Genomic DNA, 21635 nt, shown 5'->3' on the forward strand with positions numbered 1-21635 from the left:
AAATAAATAAATAAATAACAATTTGCACCTTTAGAGTGGAAATCAAATGGTGCTAAAATCCATTTTAATTCCAGCTTGTAATGCATCAAAACATGACAAACACCAAGGGGGATGAATACTTTTGCAACACACTGTTCAAACGCATGTTTCACAACCATGTTATAACAGTTAATAAGCATGTTAGCCATCTTTGGAGCTCTGTCACTGGCTAAAATAACACGTCAGGTTTTTTGGGAGAATGTACAAATTTATTTCTTTCGAAGACACGCAGTTTACAATATTAAAACTCTGTTCGTAGCAGCTTTTGATTTAGTTTTAAACAGAAATGTGCATTGTTGATTCTGAAATGCAAAACGGAGTCTTTTCAGTCCAAAGTATTCTTCATTAAAATTTGGTTCAAAATATTCAGAGAATCAAATTAAATTGGATCATGAAGCCAGCATTGTGAATGGAATTTTGTAAAATATAATTACACACCAACCTTCCTCCTGTTGTTTTTGAAGACAACAGATAGGAAACTGTGAGATTCTTAAAGGGTTGAGGTTTCTGGTTGAAATAAAAACAGTGAACACCTTCCACACAGAGAAGTGGTTATTATTATCTCAACAGATTTGTTGCAGAGAGTAAGCAGTTAATATGAAGTTACTCGGATGAAGATGAAGCATATAGTGTTGTACGTCGCTTTAAAATGCTTGACAAGGAAAGCACCAAAAAAAAAAAATTCTGATTTTTTTTTTGTCCGACTGGCTGTTTTCAGTACTTGGTGTCCGTAGTGAAAATGTGTGTGTGTGTGTGTGTGTGTGTGTGTATTTGCATTTGAATCCCATGCTTCAGTGCTCTGGGAGTGTTTATAGCGCTGTGACTTTAACACTTCATGACTGAGAGCTGCTGCTACAGCAACTTCACCCACAGCTACCATGACTTTGATCCCCGTCTTCATCTGGACACTGATCCTCTGGACTCAAGGTCAGACACGGCTTCATATTTTATCTCTACAATGATCTGTTCATACAAAAACACTGATAGTTTCGATTAAATTTCAGCTATTAATAATTTATGGTGTTTTATAATTATTTCAGAATGCAGAGGTCAAGCCACAGTAACTCAGACTCCTGCAGTGAAATCTGCTCTTCCAGGAGAAACAGTCACCATCAACTGTAGAACCAGTCAGGCCGTGTACAAAGTCTCATCTGGTGACTGCCTACACTGGTATCAGCAGAAACCTGGAGAAGCTCCTAAACTCCTGATTAAATATGTGAATCAGCGACAGTCAGGTTTTCCAGCTCGTTTCAGTGGCAGTGGATCTGGATCTGATTTCACTCTGACCATCAGTGGAGTCCAGACTGAAGATGCAGGAGATTATTACTGTCAGAGTTACCATTCCATCTCTGGCTACTGGTTCACACAGTGTTATAGAGTCGTACAAAAACCTCCCTCAGTCAGATTGTAGAGAGACTGCACTGCTGCAGCTGGGAGAGACTGCAGGTGCTGAGTTGGAGGATGTGATACGACACAAGTTCACAACTCACAGTCGAAATCTTTCAATAACCATGATGATTATGAAAAGTGAGTATATAGTAAGCTATATTTCCATTAAAATAGTTCAGCAAAGAAAGATGTAGGATTAGACTTCGAGGCCTTTTTGAATTTTTCCTGCTAAATTTTCACTCAATCCTCCTTTGAGCCCAACACTGAATTGGTTCAGAAAAAGGAAATATGGCTAATCATTTCGACGGCCATTGTTCTGAAAAACTTAGATGAAGCTGTTGACTGTTTGCCCATTTCTGGTACATCACACATTGACATTACTGACCCTAAAGTGTATACCATGTCAGTTGCATAAGTATTCACACACACTGCACCTTTCCACATTTTCTAGTGTTACAGCCTGGAATTGAAATGCACTTAAGTGGGACTAAACGTCATGAAGCTACACAAAACCTCTCACATTATTGAAGTTTGGGGAAAATCAGTAAAGGTTCTTATTAGTTAATTAACTCTAAATTATTTCTAATGAAACAAGTTCCCATCAGAAGTCATATAATTAGTCGAACGGTGTCCATCAGTGTCACATGATCGCAGTGTAAATCTACCTGTTCCTGAAAGGCCCTGAAATATGTTGGAGAACATCCTTAAACAAACAGCATCATGGAAAACAAGTTCTTGATGGAAGTCATATGAAACCCTGTTCGAGTTTATCTTCAGGCTTGTGACAGACTCAGCAAACATGGAAGAATCGGTCTGATGAGAACAAAACACAACTTGGAACAATGAACTGAACCATATTTGGTCGAAACTGATATCCCGAATGAAGCATGGTGGTGGGAACATCACGTTGAGAGATTTACCTTTGGCCCCTTTGTGGCATCCTGAGTAATGCCCTTCTTGACCTGGACACTGATTTTTGGTGAACAGCCTCCTCTAGGCAGAGTCTCATTTGTGCCGTATTTGATCCAGTTTAAAATAATAGATTTAATTGTGCTCTGTGGTATATTCACACTTTTGGGAAATGTTCCAAGACTGATACTTTTCCAGTGAGACCATGGAGATCTTTAATTGCAATGATGTGCTATTTTGTGTAGATTCATGACATTTAATCACACTACTTACTCTTTCCACACTTGTGCACATTTATGGATGGACACAATGTCACTTTGATCAGCTACATCCACAGTAAGTTCAGGAAGGTGGAGCACAATACACAGATTTCCCATCCAGTTCATTTTTTTTTTAATCCATGAAATTTACTTTGCTCATTGATTGTTTTTATCCAAAGAGATATAATTTAAAATGCTAAAAGCATATATTGTGTTCCAGGAGGTTTGTATGAACAGGACCTTTAGGCCAAGTTTACATTAGACCGTATCTGTCTCGTTTTCTTCGCGGATGCACTGTCCGCTTACATTAAAACGCCTGGAAACGCCGGGAAACGGGAATCCGCCAGGGTCCACGTATTCAATCCAGATCGTGTCTGGTCCGGTGCTGTGTAAACATTGAGAATACGCGGATACGCTGTGCTGAGCTCTAGCTGGCGTCGTCATTGGACAACGTCACTGTGACATCCACCTTCCTGATTCGCTGGCGTTGGTCATGTGACGCGACTGCTGAAAACCGGCGCGGACTTCCGCCTTGTATCACCTTTCATTAAAGAGTATAAAAGTATGAAAATACTGCAAATACTGATGCAAATACTGCCCATTATGTAGTTATGATTATCTTTAGGCTTGCCATCCTTCCATTTGCAAGTGGTGAGTGACACGCATGCCCGATATGCACTGGGATCACACACACAGCGGCTCAGTTCCGAATCACTGCTCGTGCGCTTCACTCGCGCGCTCTGTGAGCTGCGCAGGGCCGGAGTGCGCACCCTCCAGAGGACACTCGCTGTTCAGGGCGGAGTGATTTGGAGCGCAGGATGCCTGCGGAGCCGAGCGTATCCGTGTATTGGCGTTGCTGCGCGCACGTGAATCGTGTATTGGCGTTGCTGTGTGCACGCGAATCGTTTTAAAAACGTTAATCTGATGATCCGCTGATACGGTCTAATGTAAACCCCACCTTAGAATAGGAGCCTGATCTTACTTAGGCCCTGTTTGCATTATTTCGAATCAGCGGATCATCAGATTAACGTTTTTAAAACGATTCGCGTGCACACAGCAACGCCAATACACGATTCGTGTGCACACAGCAACGCCAATACACGGATACGCTAATCACATGACTAATTAGACGGCACGTCACATGATCCCAGTGCATATCGGGCATGCGCAAGTCACTCACCACTTGCAAGTGGAAGGATGGCAAGCAAACACCTTCTCCAGCAGATAAACACACCTGGCTGTGATGTTCATGTTCTCACTGAGTTTAAGCGCCTGAAGGAGGCTGAAATGTGTAAATAAACCTCAGTGCAGCTCAGCGCTTCCTCCTGCGCTCCAAATCACTCCACCCTGAACAGCGAGTGCCCTCTGGAGGGTGCACACTCCGGCCCTGCACAGCTCACAGAGCGCGCGAGTGAAGCTCACGAGCAGTGATTCGAGACTGAGCCGCTGTGTGTGTGATCCCAACGCCAGCGAATCAGGAAGGTGGATGTCACAGTGACATTGTCCAATGATGACGACAGCTAGAGCTCAGCACAGCGTATCCGCGTATTCCCAATGTTTACACAGCACCGGACCAGACACGATCTGGATTGAATACGTGGACCCTGGCGGATTCCCGTTTCCCGGCGTTTCCAGGCGTCTTAATGTAAACGGACAGTGCATCCGCGAAGAAAACGAGACAGATACGATCTAATGTAAACTTGGCCTTAGTGTGTGTGTGTGTGTGTGTGTGTGTGTGTGTGTGAACAATAGGACAAGATTTTAGATCTTGAATATGCCTCTATTACTGCCTCTGTATGTGATTCTCTCTCTCTCTCTCTCTCTCTCTCTCTCTCTCTCTTTTGATCTGTCTATGGTTTCTGTGTCTATCTCTGTCTTGACTCCTGTTGTGGTTAATACAAATATTACAGGAGAGAGTTCCTTTAAAAAGGAAATCATATTTTTATATTTTCTCTGACATCAGTTTATTCTTGAGTGTATTGTTATGGCATGTGTGAGATTAATTCTGATATGATGCACATTCTAACCAGTCAGAGGAATAAGAAGTAACAGTTCATTTGCATTAACAGCTCTGAGTCCCAGAATAGATCAACACTTTCAGCAGATGTTCATGGTTCTTCAGTTGAACTCACTCAAGCACAACACACAGCGCTGCCCTCGACCTGCTGTTAAAGGTGCTGATCCAAATCACTGTCAAAGACACTTCACGACTGAAAAAGGAGACATGCTTTCCACATTTAAGCTTGATTTCAGTAAGCAACACCACTGACACCAGCTCAGTCTGCTCAACGTTTTAATTGAATTCTAGTGGACTTTACAGCAGCTCTTTCAGAACGAGGTGATCTGAGTGGTGTCGTGGTGGGAGACGGTACAGCCGAACACCTCGGACTCTTCCCAGCATTCTTTGAAGAGGGTCAGGGTGCTGAAGAGTCCTTCTGTTCTTCTGTGCTGGTCAGAACCCCCTCGTTCACCTCGGCACCATCCATGGTGCAGCTCAACAGCGCCCCCAGTGGAGAATAGGCTGAGAGCAGGCAGAGCAGCGAGGCCGATCCTTCAGAGAGCTGCAGAGAGGAGGGAGGGAGCAGAGACACGGAGGAGTTCACCACCGGACCAGCTGGAGAACACACACACACACACACACACACACATATATTCAGTAATTGTGGTTATATTTTCAGAACACACCTGTCTGATTAAAGATTTCTTCATTGGTTAGTTTTCTTTGTCACTCTGGTGTTTAAACTCAGTGATGATTCAGTAAACCTGTCTGACTCTGGAGCACAGTGTACTGTACACACTGCAGGAGACTGGAGGAGAAATAACACCAAATGATGGATTTGTGATGAGATTCATCTCTACAGTCAAAAATGGAATACACATGATACATAAAGATGGTAAAGAATAACTTTATAATGCTGCTCACCTCTAAATCTCCTCTGTAGTCAGTCTGAATTCTGATGGAATTAAAGTGAAAAACTCAACTTTTGTCATTTTTCATAGACCTTTACACATTTATACATTTGTAATTTCCAAGAAATCTCTCATTTTGACCAGTGAAAGTTGAAGCTTCTCTCTCTAATTCACTTTTTTATGCATCTTAGATCTAAAATTATTTTCCAGAAAATCTCCATCTGAGGGGCGGCACCATGGTGTAGTGGTTAGCACTGTCACCTCACAGCAAGAAGGTCCTGGGTTTGAGCCCAGCCGGCGACGAGGGCCTTTCTGTTTGGAGTATGCATGCTCTCCCCATGTCCGTGTGGGTTTCCTCCGGGTGCTCCGGTTTCCCCCACAGTTCAAAGGCATGCAGGTTAGGCTAATTGATGGCTCTAAATTGAACGTAGGTGTGAATGTGAGTGTGCATGGTTGTCTGTGTCTATGTGTCAGCCCTGCGATGACCTGTGTACCACGCCTCTCACCCACAGTTAGCTGGGATAGGCTCCAGCTTACCAGCGACCCTGTAGGACAGGATAAGCAGCTACAGATGATGGATGGATGGATGGATCTCCACCTGACCCCACAAGGAAAATTCCCACAATAACTCTGTAGCGCCCCCAGCTCCCTGGCTATATATACTGATATGCGCTCTCCGAATTCTTTTAATTCGCAAGAAATCTCTTTCTTGAGGTTAAAGTAATGCTTTACGGTAAATAACTTATCACTAATGGGCCTCTTTAAGCAGCTACAGTGCCTTGAAAAAGTATTCATACCCCTTGAATTTTTTTCACATTTTTCCACCTTACAACCACGAACTTAAAAGATTTTTATTGAGATGTTATGTGATAGACCAACACAGAGTAGCACATAATTGTGAAGTTAAACGAAAATGATAAATGGTCCTCAAAATTTTAAACAAATACAAATCTGAAAAATGTGGTGTGCATTAGTATTCAGCCCCCCTGCATCAATACTTTGCAGCGCCACCTTTTGCTGCAATTATAGCTGCAAGTCTTTTGTGGTATGTCTCTACCAGCTTTGCACATCTAGACACTGAAATTTCTGCCCATTCTTCTTTGCAAAATAGCTCAAGCTCAGCCAGATTGGATGGAGAGCATCTGTGAACAGCAATTTTCAAGTCTTGCCACAGATGCTCAATGGGATTTAGGTCTGGACTTTGACTGGGCCATTCTAACACATGAATATTCTTTGATCTAAACCATTCCATTGTAGCTCTGGCTGTATGTTTAGGGTCATTGTCTTGCTGGAAGGTGAATCTCCTTCCCAGTCTCAAGTCTTTTGCAGCCTCCAACAGGTTTTCTTCCAGGATTGCCCTGTATTTAGCTCCATCCATCTTCCCATCAACTCTGACCAGCTTCCCTGTCCCTGCTGAAGAAAAGCATCCCCATAGCATGATGCTGCCACCACCATGTTTCACAGTGGGGATGGTGTGTGCAGGGTGATGAGCAGTGTTAGTTTTCCGCCACGCATAGCGCTTTGCATTTAGGCCAAAAAGTTCAACTTTGGTCTCATCTGACCAAAGCACCTTCTTCCACATGTTTGCTGTGTCCCCTATATGGCTTCTGGCAAACTGCAAACGGGACTTCTTATGCCTGTCTTTCAACAATGGCTTTCTTCTTGCCACTCTTCCAAAAAGGCCAGATTTGTGGAGTGTACGACTTATAGTTGTCCTGTGCACAGATTCTCCCACCTGAGCTGTGGATTTCTGCAGCTCCTCCAGAGTGATCATGGGCCTCTTGGCTGCTTCTCTGACCAGCGCTCTCCTTGCTCGCTCTGTCAGTTTAGGTGGACGGCCATGTCTTGGTAGGTTTGCAGTTGTGCCATACTTTTAAAACAAATAAAAAACTTTTAAGTTAGTGGTTGTAAGGTGGAAAAATGTGAAAAAGTTCAAGGGGTATGAATAGTTTTTCAAGGCACTGTAGAAGTAAAACCTTCACTTAACGTTACCGGGCCCTGATAATATTCCTGGTTGGGTGCTCAGGGAATGTGCAAACCAGCTGGCTCATGTTCTAACAGACATCTTCAACACCTCACTGGATCAAGCCAAAGTCCCATCATGTTTCAAGACTGCCACCATCATCCCAGTGCCAAAAAACCCTCAAATCACATCACTTAATGACTACCAGCCCGTCGCACTCACTCCCATTATAATGAAGTGCTTTGAGAGGCTGGTAAAGGAGTACATCACCTCCAGGCTCCCTCCCACATTCGACCCCTTCCAGTTTGCCTACCAGCCAAACTGCTCCACTGAAGACGCCATCTCTTCCACTCTTCACCTGAGCTTTGCACACCTGGAGGAGAAGAACACTCGTGCAGATGCTGTTCCTGGACTTCAGTTCAGCATTCAGTACTATCATTCCACAGCATCTGGTGAACAAACTTGGTCCCCTGGGCTTCAGCACCCCCCGTGCAACTGGCTCATAGACTTCCTCACTGAAAGGCCACAATCAGTGCAGGTCAGACAGAACACCTCCAGTGTCATCACTCTCTGCACAGGCTCCCCTCAGGGCTGTGTCCTGAGCCCTCTGCTGTTCACACTGATGACATATGACTGTGTCCCCAAGGCTACCAGCAACCACATTGTGAAGTTTGCGGATGACACAACAGTGGTGGGCCAAATTAGCGACAATAACAACCTGGCCTAGAGAGAGGAGGTGGAGCAGCTGGTGGGCTGGTGCAGAGAAAACAACCTGATCCTGAACGTGGACAAAACCAATGAGATCATGGTTGACTTCAGGAAAAAAACAACCCAGCCACACTCCACTTCTCATCAACAACACAGCCGTGGAGGTGGTCAGTAGCACCAAGTTCCAAATTTATGACAGCTTCACCTGGTCTGTGAACACTGCGTCACTGATCAAGAAGGCACAGCAATGTCTACACTTTGCATAGGATAAGGAGAGCCCACTTGCCCCCCCCATCCTCACTACATTCGACAGAAGCAACATAGTGTTTTAACTAGCTGCATCTCTGTGTGGTGTAGAGGCTGCAGTGCCTCTGACTGGAAGAATGTGAGGAGAGTGGTGAGGACAGTGGAAAAAATTATTGGGATTTCTCTTCCCTCCATTCAGGACATTGCACCAAGGCGTTGTATGTCTTGAGCCAGAAACATCATCAGTGACCCCTCACACCCTCACTATGGACTGTTCTCATGTCTGGCCTCTGGAAAGAGGCTCCGCAGCATTAGGTGCAGGACCACCAGGTTCTGTAACAGCTTTTCCCCCCAGGTCACTAGACTGCTGAACTCCAAACCCAAACTCTAAACTTCTATTTATACTTGAACATTCCTAATTCCACAGGTCACTTTATATGATTGCACTTTATAATATTTTTGCTGCTGCATAATTTAATTTAATACACGTCTCGTCTCGTCTCGTCTCGTCTTCTTCCGCTTTATCCGGGACCGGGTCGCGGAGGCAGCAGTCTAAGCAGGGAAGCCCAAACTTCCCTTTCCCCAGACACCTCGGCCAGCTCCTCGGGAAGAACACCGAGGCGTTCCCAGGCCAGCCGAGAGACATAGTCCCTCCAGCGTGTCCTGGGTCTTCCCCGGGGCCTCCCCCCGGGGGGACATGCCTGGAACACCTCCCCAGGGAGGCGTCCAGGAGGCATCCGAAAAAGATGCCCGAGCCACCTCAGCTGATTCCTCTCGATGTGGAGCAGCAGCGGCTCTACTCCGAGCTCCTCCCGAGTGACTGTGCTTCTCACCCTATCTCTAAGGGAGCGCCCAGCCACCCTGCGAAGGAAACTCATTTCGGCCGCTTGTATCCGCGATCTTGTCCTTTCGGTCATTACCCAAAGCTCATGACCATAGGTGAGAGTCGGAACGTAGATCGACCGGTAAATTGAGAGCTTCGCCTTTTGGCTCAGCTCCTTCTTCACCACAACGGACCGGTAAAGCGACCGCATCACTGCGGAGGCTGCACCGATCCGCCTGTCGATCTCACGCTCCATCCTTCCCTCACTCGTGAACAAGATCCCGAGATACTTAAACTCCTCCACTTGAGGCAGAACTTCTCCACCAACCTGGAGAGGGCAAGCCACCCTTTTCCGGTCGAGAACCATGGCCTCGGACTTGGAGGTGCTGATTCTCATCCCAGCTGCTTCACACTCGACTGCAAACCGCCCCAGTGCATGCTGAAGGTCCTGGTTTGAAGAAGCCAACAGGACAACATCATCCGCAAAAAGCAGAGATGAAATCCTGTGGTTCCCAAACAGGATTCCTTCTGGACCCTGGCTGCGCCTAGAAATTCTGTCCATAAAAATTATGAACAGAACCGGTGACAAAGGGCAGCCCTGCCGGAGTCCAACATGCACCGGGAACAGGTCTGACTTACTGCCGGCAATGCGAACCAGACTCCTGCTCCGTTCGTACAGGGACCGGACAGCCCTTAGCAAAGAGCCCCGAACCCCATACTCCCGAAGCACCCCCCACAGAATACTACGGGGGACACGGTCGAATGCCTTCTCCAGATCCACAAAGCACATGTGGACTGGTTGGGCAAACTCCCATGAACCCTCGAGCACCCTATGAAGGGTATAGAGCTGGTCCAGTGTTCCGCGACCAGGACGAAAACCGCATTGTTCCTCCTGGATCCGAGGTTCGACTATTGGTCGAATTCTCCTCTCCAGTACCCTGGAGTAAACCTTCCCTGGGAGGCTGAGAAGTGTGATTCCCCTATAATTGGGGCACACTCTCCGGTCCCCTTTCTTAAAAAGAGGGACCACCACCCCAGTCTGCCACTCCAGAGGCACTGTCCCTGACCGCCACGCGATGTTGCAGAGGCGTGTCAACCAAGACAGCCCCACAACATCCAGAGACTTGAGATACTCAGGGCGGATCTCATCCACCCCCGGTGCCTTGCCACCGAGGAGCTTGCAAACCACCTCAGTGACTTCGGCTTGGGTAATGGACAAGTCCACCTCTGAGTCATCAGCCTCAGTCTCCTCAGTGGAAGACATGACGGTGGGATTGAGGAGATCCTCAAAGTATTCCTTCCACCGCCCGACAATGTCCCTAGTCGAGGTCAACAGCTCCCCACCCGCACTGTAAACAGTGTTGGCAGAGTACTGCTTCCCCCTCCTGAGGCGCCGGACGGTTTGCCAGAATTTCTTCGAGGCCGACCGATAGTCCTTCTCCATGGCCTCCCCGAACTCCTCCCAGTTCCGAGTTTTTGCCTCCGCAACTGCCCGAGCTGCAGCACGCCTGGCCTGCCGATACCCGTCAGCTGCCTCGGGAGTCCTGGAGGTTAACATGGCCCGATAGGACTCCTTCTTCAGCTTGACGGCATCCCTTACTTCTGGTGTCCACCACCGGGTTCGGGGATTGCCGCCACGACAGGCACCGGAGACCTTGCGGCCACAGCTCTGAACAGCTGCGTCCACAATGGAGGTAGAGAACATGGTCCACTCAGACTCAATGTCCCCCGCCTCCCTCGGAAGCTGGGAAAAGCTCTCCCGGAGGTGGGAGTTAAAGACCTCCCCGACAGAGTGCTCGGCCAGACGTTCCCAGCAGACCCTCACCATACGTTTGGGCCTGCCAGGTCTGTCCAGCTTCCTCCTCCGCCAGCGGATCCAACTCACCACCAGGTGGTGATCAGTTGACAGCTCAGCCCCTCTCTTCACCCGAGTGTCCAAGACATAGGGCCGGAGATCAGATGAAACGACTACAAAGTCTATCATTGACCTCCGACCTAAGGTGTCCTGGTGCCACGTGCACTTATGGACACCCCTATGCTCGAACATGGTGTTCGTTATGGACAAACCGTGACTAGCACAGAAGTCCAATAACAAAACACCACTCGAGTTCAGATCGGGGAGGCCGTTCCTCCCAACCACGCCCCTCCAGGTGTCACTGTCATCTCCCACGTGAGCATTGAAGTCCCCCAGTAACACAATGGAGTCCCCAGTCTGAGCACTCCTCAGTACCTCTCCCAGGGACTCCAAGAAGGCCGGATACTCTATACTGCTATTTGGGCCATAGGCACAAACAACAGCAAGAGCCCTCTCCCCAATCCGAAGGCGCAGCGAGGCGACCCTCTCGTTCACTGGGGTAAACTCCAACACATTGCGGCTGAGCTGGGGAGCTATAAGCAAGCCCACACCAGCCCGCCGCCGCTCACCACGGGCGACTCCAGAGAAGTGGAGAGTCCAGCCCCTCTCGAGGAGCTGGGTTCCAGAGCCCAAGCTGTGCGTGGAGGTGAGCCCGACTATCTCTAGCCGGTACCTCTCAACCTCCCGCACAAGCTCAGGCTCTTTCCCCCCCAGCGAAGTGACATTCCATGTCCCAACAGCCAGCCGCTGTGTCCGGGGATCAGGTCGTCGAGGCCCCTGCCTTCGACTGCCACCCAATCCACATTGCACCAGTCCCCTACTGCTACCTCTGTGGGTGGTGAACCCACAGGAGGTCGGGCCCACGTCAGCTCTTCGGGCTGAGCCCGGCCGGGCCCCATGGGCAAAGGCCCGGCCACCAAGCGCTCGCATACGAGCCCCAACCCCGGGCCTGGCTCCAGGGTGGGGCCCCGGCTGCGTCATCCCGGGCGACGTCACGGTCCTCGGATTTTTCTCCATAGGGGTTTTGGTGAACTGCTCTTAGTCTGGCCTGTCACCTAGGACCTGTCTGCCTTGGGAAACCCTGACAGGGGCATAATGCCCCCGACAACATAGCTCCTAGGATCATTCAAGCACACAAACCCCTCCACCACAATAAGGTGGCAGTTCAAGGAGGGGTAATTTAATACACTTCATATTTAATTCTGTGCTAAGCCAAATTGCAAGGAAATTTTGTTTGATGTACACGTGTTGCATACGGAATGACAATAAAGGTTGTCTAAGTCTCTCAGTCTAAGTCTATTCAATGCCCTATGTCACTCATCAAATAAATCAGATCATCTGAATGTGTTCTTAATAAACAATTAAACTAACCCTTGAATGGACTTTAACTTTTAAAGTAATTTAAAGATGTTTGCAAATATAAACTCAGTATTACCATTGTATGAAATAATTCATGAAATACGCAAAATGCAACAGATAATTTTAACTATTTTCTTAAAAACAGATTTACAAATATACATTCAAATATAAAGATTCATAAACTCAAATTAATAGCTTTTGGATTCTTTTAAGTCTCTTTCAGTGTAAATAAAAAACAACAACAAAACCCTCAAACAGTGTTTCAGTTTATGACCATGCATTCAGCAATACACTTTCAATATCAACACACAAAATGTTATATCAAAACCCCAAATCCTAAACCACGGTTCCCGCTGGCACTCATCATTAACAAACATAATCAATCACTGAAGAGAAAATTACTAGCAATCATCACAGTGAAAAATGTACCGTATTTGTCATCATTATCATCAGAAGTCATCTTTTCTAGAAATCCCTCCGTTTTCCGAAATTCAACCACAGTGAAGAGACAGCGGGAAGCCAGGGTGTAAACAATGAGCATGTGCTTATGACCAATAAAAATTGACTACACATAATGACCAAATGAGCGCCAAGCTTTTGACCAATCACAGTGCGTCTTATTTGGCCTGGTGTGGTGGTGTGATTATCCTAGCGTGAACCAAACAATGGTCCAGTCTAAGCTGATGAAGTTTTTTGGGCAGTCTTCTTCAAGCACTGAAGGTGATTTAATGGCCGAAACAGCGACGGTCGAAGCACACTCAGAGCCCCTACTGTCCCCGAGCACATTGGACAGGGTCAGTAATACAGGGGTCCGTAAAAAGCGCCAAAGTGAAAATGCTTTCAGCCGGCAAGTGACTGAAGCAGCTACATTTTGGGAGGCATAGCGTGTTGAGTCCCCTTGGTGAACGTATGAGGTAAAATGCTGTCATTCTGTGTTGAGTTTGTAAATTAACGGGAAATTCGCACACTGAACTCAGGGTCATTGTTGTTTGTTCCCAGACTCTTCTCCACTCTGTAAATGAAGTTTTGTGTTGAAGTAAAGGGGTAAAGGGAATTCTAAAAGCTCTTTTGAACAATTCCATACTAAAATAAACTTAAATAAGCTCAAACTAAAGAGGTTGATTTTATCTTGATGGTGCACAGGGCACCCAAAATCAAAAACTTTCTTATAAGAGATTTGAGTGCAGCTTAAATTTTATATGTAATGGAGAAACTTAGCTGTATCTGTATAAATGTTTGAATTGTGCCAGTGTGGTTGGTATAAACCTGTTTTACATCCACTTTGATAAGTCAGTAACAAAGAAAAATTACAGACTAAGTGAAGACAAAAAAAGAAAAAGTGAAGAATACTGCTTTGACTTGATTTTTCAAGGAAAAAAGTGGAGAATATTTTTCAGAACCCATGGGGAATGCTGCTAAAGCCACCAGTTATTCTCACTGAGGTGAAATAAAAACTAGAAAAGCACTCGGAGAGCTCAGACCTCCTCCAAGCACCTCATTTCACCACATATTGAGACTTACACCTAATATGAGATACTAATTCTCACATACGAGATACTGTGTCATACGTGTGAGATAAAAAGTCATAGAAAAATGAAAAAAAAAATAATTTATTCGTCATATTCAAAAGTTATATACCAATAGGTTACAACATTACATAAGCATACATCAGTGTATACATATCACACAACAATTTTTTCACCAAACACTCTGGTCATTTGTTTGTTTGTTTTGTTATGGAGTTCATCTCATCTCATTATCTCTAGCCGCTTTATCCTTCTACAGGGTCACAGGCAAGCTGGAGCCTATCCCAGCTGACTACGGGCGAAAGGCGGGGTACACCCTGGACAAGTCGCCAGGTCATCACAGGGCTGACACATAGACACAGACAACCATTCACACTCACATTCACACCTACGCTCAATTTAGAGTCACCAGTTAACCTAACCTGCATGTCTTTGGACTGTGGGGGAAACCGGAGCACCCGGAGGAAACCCACGCGGACACGGGGAGAACATGCAAACTCCGCACAGAAAGGCCCTCGCCGGCCCCGGTGCTCGAACCCTGGACCTTCTTGCTGTGAGGCGACAGCGCTAACCACTACACCACCGTGCCGCCCCTGTTATATGCACAAATTCCAAAAATGGGCCTATCTCGCAATGATAAAGAATCCTTTAAAAAAATCTTGGATCCAGAAGGTGATCCGGATCACTGCAAAAATTTAATGGATTGTTACTTGTGCCCAGTCACACCTTTGGAAAAAATTTCAGAGCAATCCATTCATAACTTTTTTCGTAATGTTGCGAACAGACAAACCAACAAACAAACAAACCAACGCTACCGAAAACATAACCTCCTTGATGGAGGTAATGAAATCAAATTAATTGGAGAAATGAAATGAATTTAAATGGGTACCCAAGAAGTTGTCAGTCAGAAGGTGCAGGCCTGTATTGATGCTTCTGGGCGTAGTCACCTGAAGTGCCAGCTTCACACCAGTAGCACATTTAAAAAAAAAAAACCCTCACTTTTGGCACCGATGGTTGTCATCCTCACCCTTGCCGCACGAGGCTGGCAGTGCTGGGGAATGGAGACATCTTAAGTCACTAAGGCTGTGCAGAGCTCACTGACTCTGTGCGTAGATGGGTGGCCAAATAGACTACTCATGCAAAGTCCTTAACAACTACACTATGCTAGGAGTAATAGTTCTTAATAGTTCTTAACTTGGGGTTCGACCAACTTATATAATCAAGCACTGTGACCAAGCAATATCTCACTCGTGTCTCCCTTTCTTCTCCCCCGTGTTGTTCTCTCCCTCACGCACACCTTCCTGTTTCTTGCTGACCTCTCACCCCAACTGCTGACTGGATCCACGTTCAAGGTAAGTAAATTTAAACTAACTTATTTATTATTAAATCTAAAGGATGTTACCACATTATGAAAGACATGAAATTAAAATTTTAAAAACAACAAATAAATAAACTGATGACAAAATTTCCATTGGGCTACAACTCTGTAATAATGTGAGAATGACAGTAAGATTGGGGGAATGTGGTAAAGGTGTTTCCATACTTAGAGGACACTTTGCATTGGCAGCACATGCTTCAGTGCTCTGGGAGTGTTTATAGCGCTGTGACTTTAACACTTCAGGACTGAGAGCTGCTGCTACAGCAACTTCACCCACAGCTACCATGACTTTGATCCCCATCTTCATCTGGACACTGATCCTCTGGACTCAAGGTCAGACACGGCTTCATATTTTATCTCTACAATGATCTGTTCATACAAATTCAATTACTGTTTCTATTATAATATTTCATTTCATATTGTGTTATTATATTATTTATTTCAGAATGCAGAGGCCAAGCCACAGTAACTCAGACTCCTGCAGTGAAATCTGCTCTTCCAGGAGAAACAGTCACCATCAACTGTAGAACCAGTCAGGCTGTGTCTTCTCACAGCTCATATGGTAACCGCTTATACTGGTATCAGCAGAAACCTGGAGAAGCTCCTAAACTTCTGATTAAATATGTAAATCAGCGAGTGTCAGGTTTTCCAGCTCGTTTCAGTGGCAGTGGATCTGGATCTGATTTCACTCTGACCATCAGTGGAGTCCAGACTGAAGATGCAGGAGATTATTACTGTCAGAGTCATCATGACATCTCTGGTTACTGTTTCACACAGTGTTATAGAGTCGTACAAAAACCTCCCTCAGTCAGATTGTAGAGAGACTGCACTGCTGCAGCTGGGAGAGACTGCAGGTGCTGAGTTGGAGGATGTGATACGACACAATGACCCTCTGTGGAGGAGAGGAACCACACCACACTAACTCACAACTCACATTAGAAATCTCTCAATAATCATCACACCACACTGCACACAGTCCATCACATCCACTACTGTAAGATCAATAGTTTCCCAGTTCTCTCAGTCGTGGTGTTACACACTCATTAAAAGACACAGAGATGTCAAGGTTAAATCCAGTGATTAATGTCTGTCATATTTCTTGCTGTTTGAGGAGCCATGTGTTTGATCAGTGTTCATGGTGTCCTGACATTGACTACCTCACAGGTTCCTAACCCTGGTTTACCCCTTGTCCACCCCTGGACCCCCTGTCCTGCACATTTCAGCACTTTCCCTGCTCTCAACACACCTCATTTAACTCTTCAGCTAATTAACAGTGCTTGCTGAGTTGAGTGAGTGTGTTAGTGCAGGTAAAAACGTAAAATGTGCAGGACAGGGGACACTCCAGGACCAGGGACAGGAAACTGTGGACAAATGAATTAACTCTCGTTACAGACTGATCTTTAAATTGTAGCATGTCTTTTGGTGTGGGAAATTCACTCCAGAAGTAATACTTAAGGCAGCACAGATGAAATTTCAGTCCTCTCTGACCCATGGTGCAAACAGGCAATGCAATAAATAAAAATAGAATAACTGAAATAAACAATATAAACAGTATAAACACTCTAGATAAGAAATAGACATAGACTAAACACTCACAGGTTTATATATATATATATGGCACTTGAGGTATAGCGGGTAAACAAGAAATAAGCAGTATAAACAATAAACTAAAAGCTGTTAAGGTGAGGTAGTGCGGAATAGTGCAAATGAGCGACGTAAAGTGAAATGTGCAGACCCTGAGTTCAGTGTGCGAATGAATGTTGAGAGTGTGTGTGTGTGTGTGTGTGTGTGTGTGTGTGTGTGTGTGTGTGTGTGTGTGGGGGGGGACTGTGAGGGTGACATGATGTCAGATGCTGAAGGGGGGGTAGGGGTGTGTGCGGGCAGAATCTGTGGCAGGGGGCAGAGGGGGGAGGAGGGGCAGAACAGGGAGGGAGTTGAGCCTCCTGACTGCCTGGTGAAAGAAACTGTCCTTGAGCCTGCTGGTTTTGGCCCGGAGACTCCGCAGTCTCCTCCCCGACAGCAGCAGGCTGAAGAGGCTGTGAGATGGGTGGGTGGGGTCACCTGCAATCCTGATGGCTATTCGGGTGAGGCGGGAGTTATAGATATCCATAAGAGAAGGGAGAGAGACACCAATGATCCTCTCAGCTGCTCTCACGATGCGCTGCAGAGTCTTGCAGCAGGACACGGTGCAGGCGACGTACAATACAGTGATGCAGCTGGTCAGGATGTTCTCGATGGTGCCTCTGTAGAATGTGTGCATGATGGGGGCCGGGGCTCTTGCTCTCCTCAGTTTGCGGAGGAAGTACAGACACTGTTGGGCTTTTTTGGCCAGTGATGCGGTGTTGTTGCTCCAGGACAGGTCTTCAGAGATGTGCACACCCAGAAACTTAGACCCAACAACCTTTTGGTCCCAAATCTAAACATCGTTAACCATTTGCTAAGCGTTAGGCCACAGCTTCTCCCAGTTGGTGCTCTGGTGCAGTCAGAATAACGTGGAGCTAAACATGCTAAAGACGGTGGAGATAATAGTGAACATCAGGAGACACCCCTCTGCCATGCTCCCCCTCACATTTTCCAGCAGTACTGTGTCAACCATTAAGACATTTCAGTTCCTGGGAACTATCATTGCACAAGACTTGAAGTGGGAATGCAACATCAACTCCATCCTTAAAAAAAGCCCAGCAGAGGATGTACTTTTAGCGGCAACTCAGAAAGTACGGTATCTCACAGGAGCTGCTGACACAGTTGTACACCGCTGTCACTGAATCCGTCCTGTGCACATCCATAACAGTCTGGTTCGGAGCAGCCTCAAAACAGGACAGGAACAGACTGCAGTGAACAGTAAGGTCAGCAGAAAGGATCATCGGTGCTCCCCTGCCCAGTCTCCAGGATTTGTACATTTCATGAAACAGGAAGTATGCTAAGAAATTCATGAAGGACACCTCACACCCTGGTCACAACCTGTTCCAGCTCCTCCTCTCCAGCAGGTGCTATAGAGCATTAAGAACCAGAACCACCACACATAAGAGCAGCTTTTTCCCTGTGCCATCAACCTCATAAATATACCTGAACCATCCTTGCCATTATATTAGTGTACAATATTTACCTCCTGTAACATGCTCTTGTTTGCACTATTACACTGCACTCTGTGTACACTGACTGTGTGACGTGTGTAATTGTTGTATATTGTGTATTTCCTGGAATATATCCTGCACATTGTCTGTACATTGTGTACCATTTATATTGTTGAGAGCATATATATTTATAATGTATACTGCATATTGTAGATCTCATCTCATCTCATCTCATCTCATCTCATCTCATCTCATCATCTCTAGCCGCTTTATCCTTTTACAGGGTCGCAGGCAAGCTGGAGCCTATCCCAGCTGACTATGGGCGAAAGGCGGGGTACACCCTGGACAAGTCGCCAGGTCATCACAGGGCTGACACATAGACACAGACAACCATTCACACTTACATTCACACCTACGGTCAATTTAGAGTCACCAGTTAACCTAACCTGCATGTCTTTGGACTGTGGGGGAAACCGGAGCACCCGGAGGAAACCCACGCGGACACGGGGAGAACATGCAAACTCCGCACAGAAAGGCCCTCGCCAGCCCCGGGGCTCGAACCCAGGACCTTCTTGCTGTGAGGCAACAGCGCTAACCACTACACCACCGTGCCGCCCCCATATTGTAGATATTACAGATATTTAGATCCATAATATATTGTAGATATTGTTTTACTTGTGGTTATATTTACAGAACACATCTGTCTGATTAAAGATTTCTTCATTGGTTAGTTTTCTTTGTCACTCTGGTGTTTAAACTCAGTGATGTTTCAGTAAAACTGTCTGACTCTGGAGCACAGTGTACTGTACACACTGCAGGAGACTGGAGGAGAAATAACACCAAATGATGGATTAGTGATGAGATTCGTCTCTCCAGTCAGAAAAATCAATATACATGATCTATATAGATGGTAAAGAATCACTTTATAATGCTGCTCACCTCTCAATCTCCTGTGTAGTCAGTCTGAATGCTGATGGCATGAAAGTAAAACACTCAACTTCCGTCATTTCTTTACTACATTGATGCATTTGCACTTTCCAATAAATCTCTCATTTTGACCAGTGAAAGTTGAAACTTCTCTCTCTAATTCACTTATTTATGCATCTTTGATCTAAAATGATTTTCCAGAAAATCTCCATCTGAACCCACAAGCAAAATCCACACAATAACTCTGTAGCACCCCCTAGCTCCCCGGCTATATGGCTGACGTGTGCTCCCCAAATTCTTTTAATTCGCAAGAAATTGCTTTCTTGAGGTTAAATTAATGCTTTATGATAAATAACTTATTATCACTCATAGGCCTATTTAAGCAGCTAGAAATAAAACCTTCACTAAACCTTTTTCTCAATGCCCAATGTCATTCATCAAATAAATCAGATTATCTGAATGTGTTCTTAATACACAATTAAATTAACCCTTGAATGGACTTTAACTCTGAGAGTACTTTAAAGCCTTTTGCAAATATAAACTCAGTATTACCAGTGTATGAAATAACCCATGAAATATGCAAAATGCAACAGATAATTTAAACTATTAACTTAAAAATAGATTTACATATATACATTCAAATATAAAGGGTCATAAAATCAAATTAAAAGCTTTTGGCTTCTTTCAAGGCTCTTTCAATGTAAAAAAAAAAAAAAAAAAAAAAAACCTCAGTGTTTCAGTTCACGCCCATGCATTCAGCAACACACTTTCAGTATCAACACACAAAATGTGATATCAAAACCCCAAATCCTAAACCACTGTTCCTGCTGGCGCTCATCACACTCATCATTAACAAACATAATCCATCAGTGATGAAGAGAAAATTACTAGCAGTCATCACAGTGAAGAATGTATTTGTCATCTTTATCATTACCATACCTGGTGACTTGTCCAGGGTGTACCCCGCCTTTCGCCCGTAGTCAGCTGGGATAGGCTCCAGCTCGCCTGCGACCCTGTAGAACAGGATAAAGCGGCTAGAGATAATGAGATGAGATGAGATCATTACCATAAATCATCTTTTCTGGAAATCCCTCTGTTTGCCGAAATCCAACCACAGTGAAAAGACGGCGGGAAGCCAGAGTGGAAACAATGAACACGTGTTTGTGATCAATAAAAATCGACTACAAATACTGACCAAATGAGCACCAAGCTTTTGACCAATCATTGTGCGTCTTAATCGGCCTGGTGTCATGGTGTGATTATCTCTTTTTGAACCAAACAATGGTGCAGTCTAAGCTGATGAAGTTTTTCGGGCATCTTCTTCAAGCACTGAAGATGAATTCAGGGCCGAAAGAAACACGGTGGAGGCACACTCAGAGCCCCGACTGTCCCCGAGCACATTGGACAGTGCCAGTAATACAGGGGCCAGTAAAAAGCGCCAAAGTGAAAATGCTTTCAGCCGGCAAGTGACTGAAGGGAGCTACGTTTCAGGAGGCATGGCATGTTCAGTTCTCGTGGTGAAAGTATGATGTAAAACGCTGTCATTCTGTGTTCGGTTTGTAAATCAGCAGTAAATTCGGATTCCTTCATTGTTGTTTGTTCCCAGACTCTTCTTGACTCTGTTCAACTGTAAATCAAGTTTTGTGTTGAAGTAAAGGGGTAAAGGGAGCCCTAAATGCTCTTTTGAACAATTCCATGTGAAAATAACCTGAAATAAACTCAAACTAAAGAGGTTTATTTTATCTTGATGGTGCACAGGGCGCCCAAAATCAAGGTCTTTCTAATTAGAAGCTGGAGTGGAGCCTAAAATTTATATGTAATGGAGAAGCCTAGCTGTATCTATACAAATGTTTGAATTGTAACAGGTTGGTTAGTATAAATCTGTATTACGTCCACTTTTATAAGTCGGTAAGGAAGAAAAAAATACAGACTAAGTGAAGGAAAAATAAGAAAAAGTGAAGAATACTTCTTTAACTTGATTTTTCAAGGAAAAAAGGGGAGAATTTTTTCAGAACCCATGGGGAATGCTGCTAAAGTTGGCAGATATTCTCACTGAGATGAAATAAAAATGAAATCAATTTAAATGTGGAAATTAAATGAATTTAAATGGGGACCCAACCAGTTATCAGTCAGAAGCTGCAGGCCTGTATCGACGTTTGTGGGTGTAGTCGCCTGAAGCAATATGGCTGCTTCACACCAGTGGCATATAAAAAAACAATCTCACTCATGGCATCGATGTCGTCCTTACCGTCTCCGCATGATGCTGGCA

The 21635-nt window shown here is 45.3% G+C and overlaps 2 gene segments (V, D, J or C); both read left to right on the forward strand.

Annotated features, from left to right (window-relative positions):
- The window catches only part of LOC132882078 (probable non-functional immunoglobulin kappa variable 6D-41), a 293957-nt gene that overhangs the window by 96804 nt on the left and 175518 nt on the right, over positions 1–21635 (forward strand).
- Positions 15595–16169, forward strand: LOC132874626 (probable non-functional immunoglobulin kappa variable 6D-41; the record flags this gene model as incomplete). The annotated part of the segment is given in 2 exon segments: positions 15595–15698; positions 15811–16169. Coding segments are annotated over 2 exon segments (408 nt in total), but the record flags the coding sequence as incomplete, so codon positions are not given.

Source organism: Neoarius graeffei, chromosome 2, assembly GCF_027579695.1.
Source record: "Neoarius graeffei isolate fNeoGra1 chromosome 2, fNeoGra1.pri, whole genome shotgun sequence".
NCBI classification, from domain to species: domain Eukaryota; kingdom Metazoa; phylum Chordata; class Actinopteri; order Siluriformes; family Ariidae; genus Neoarius; species Neoarius graeffei.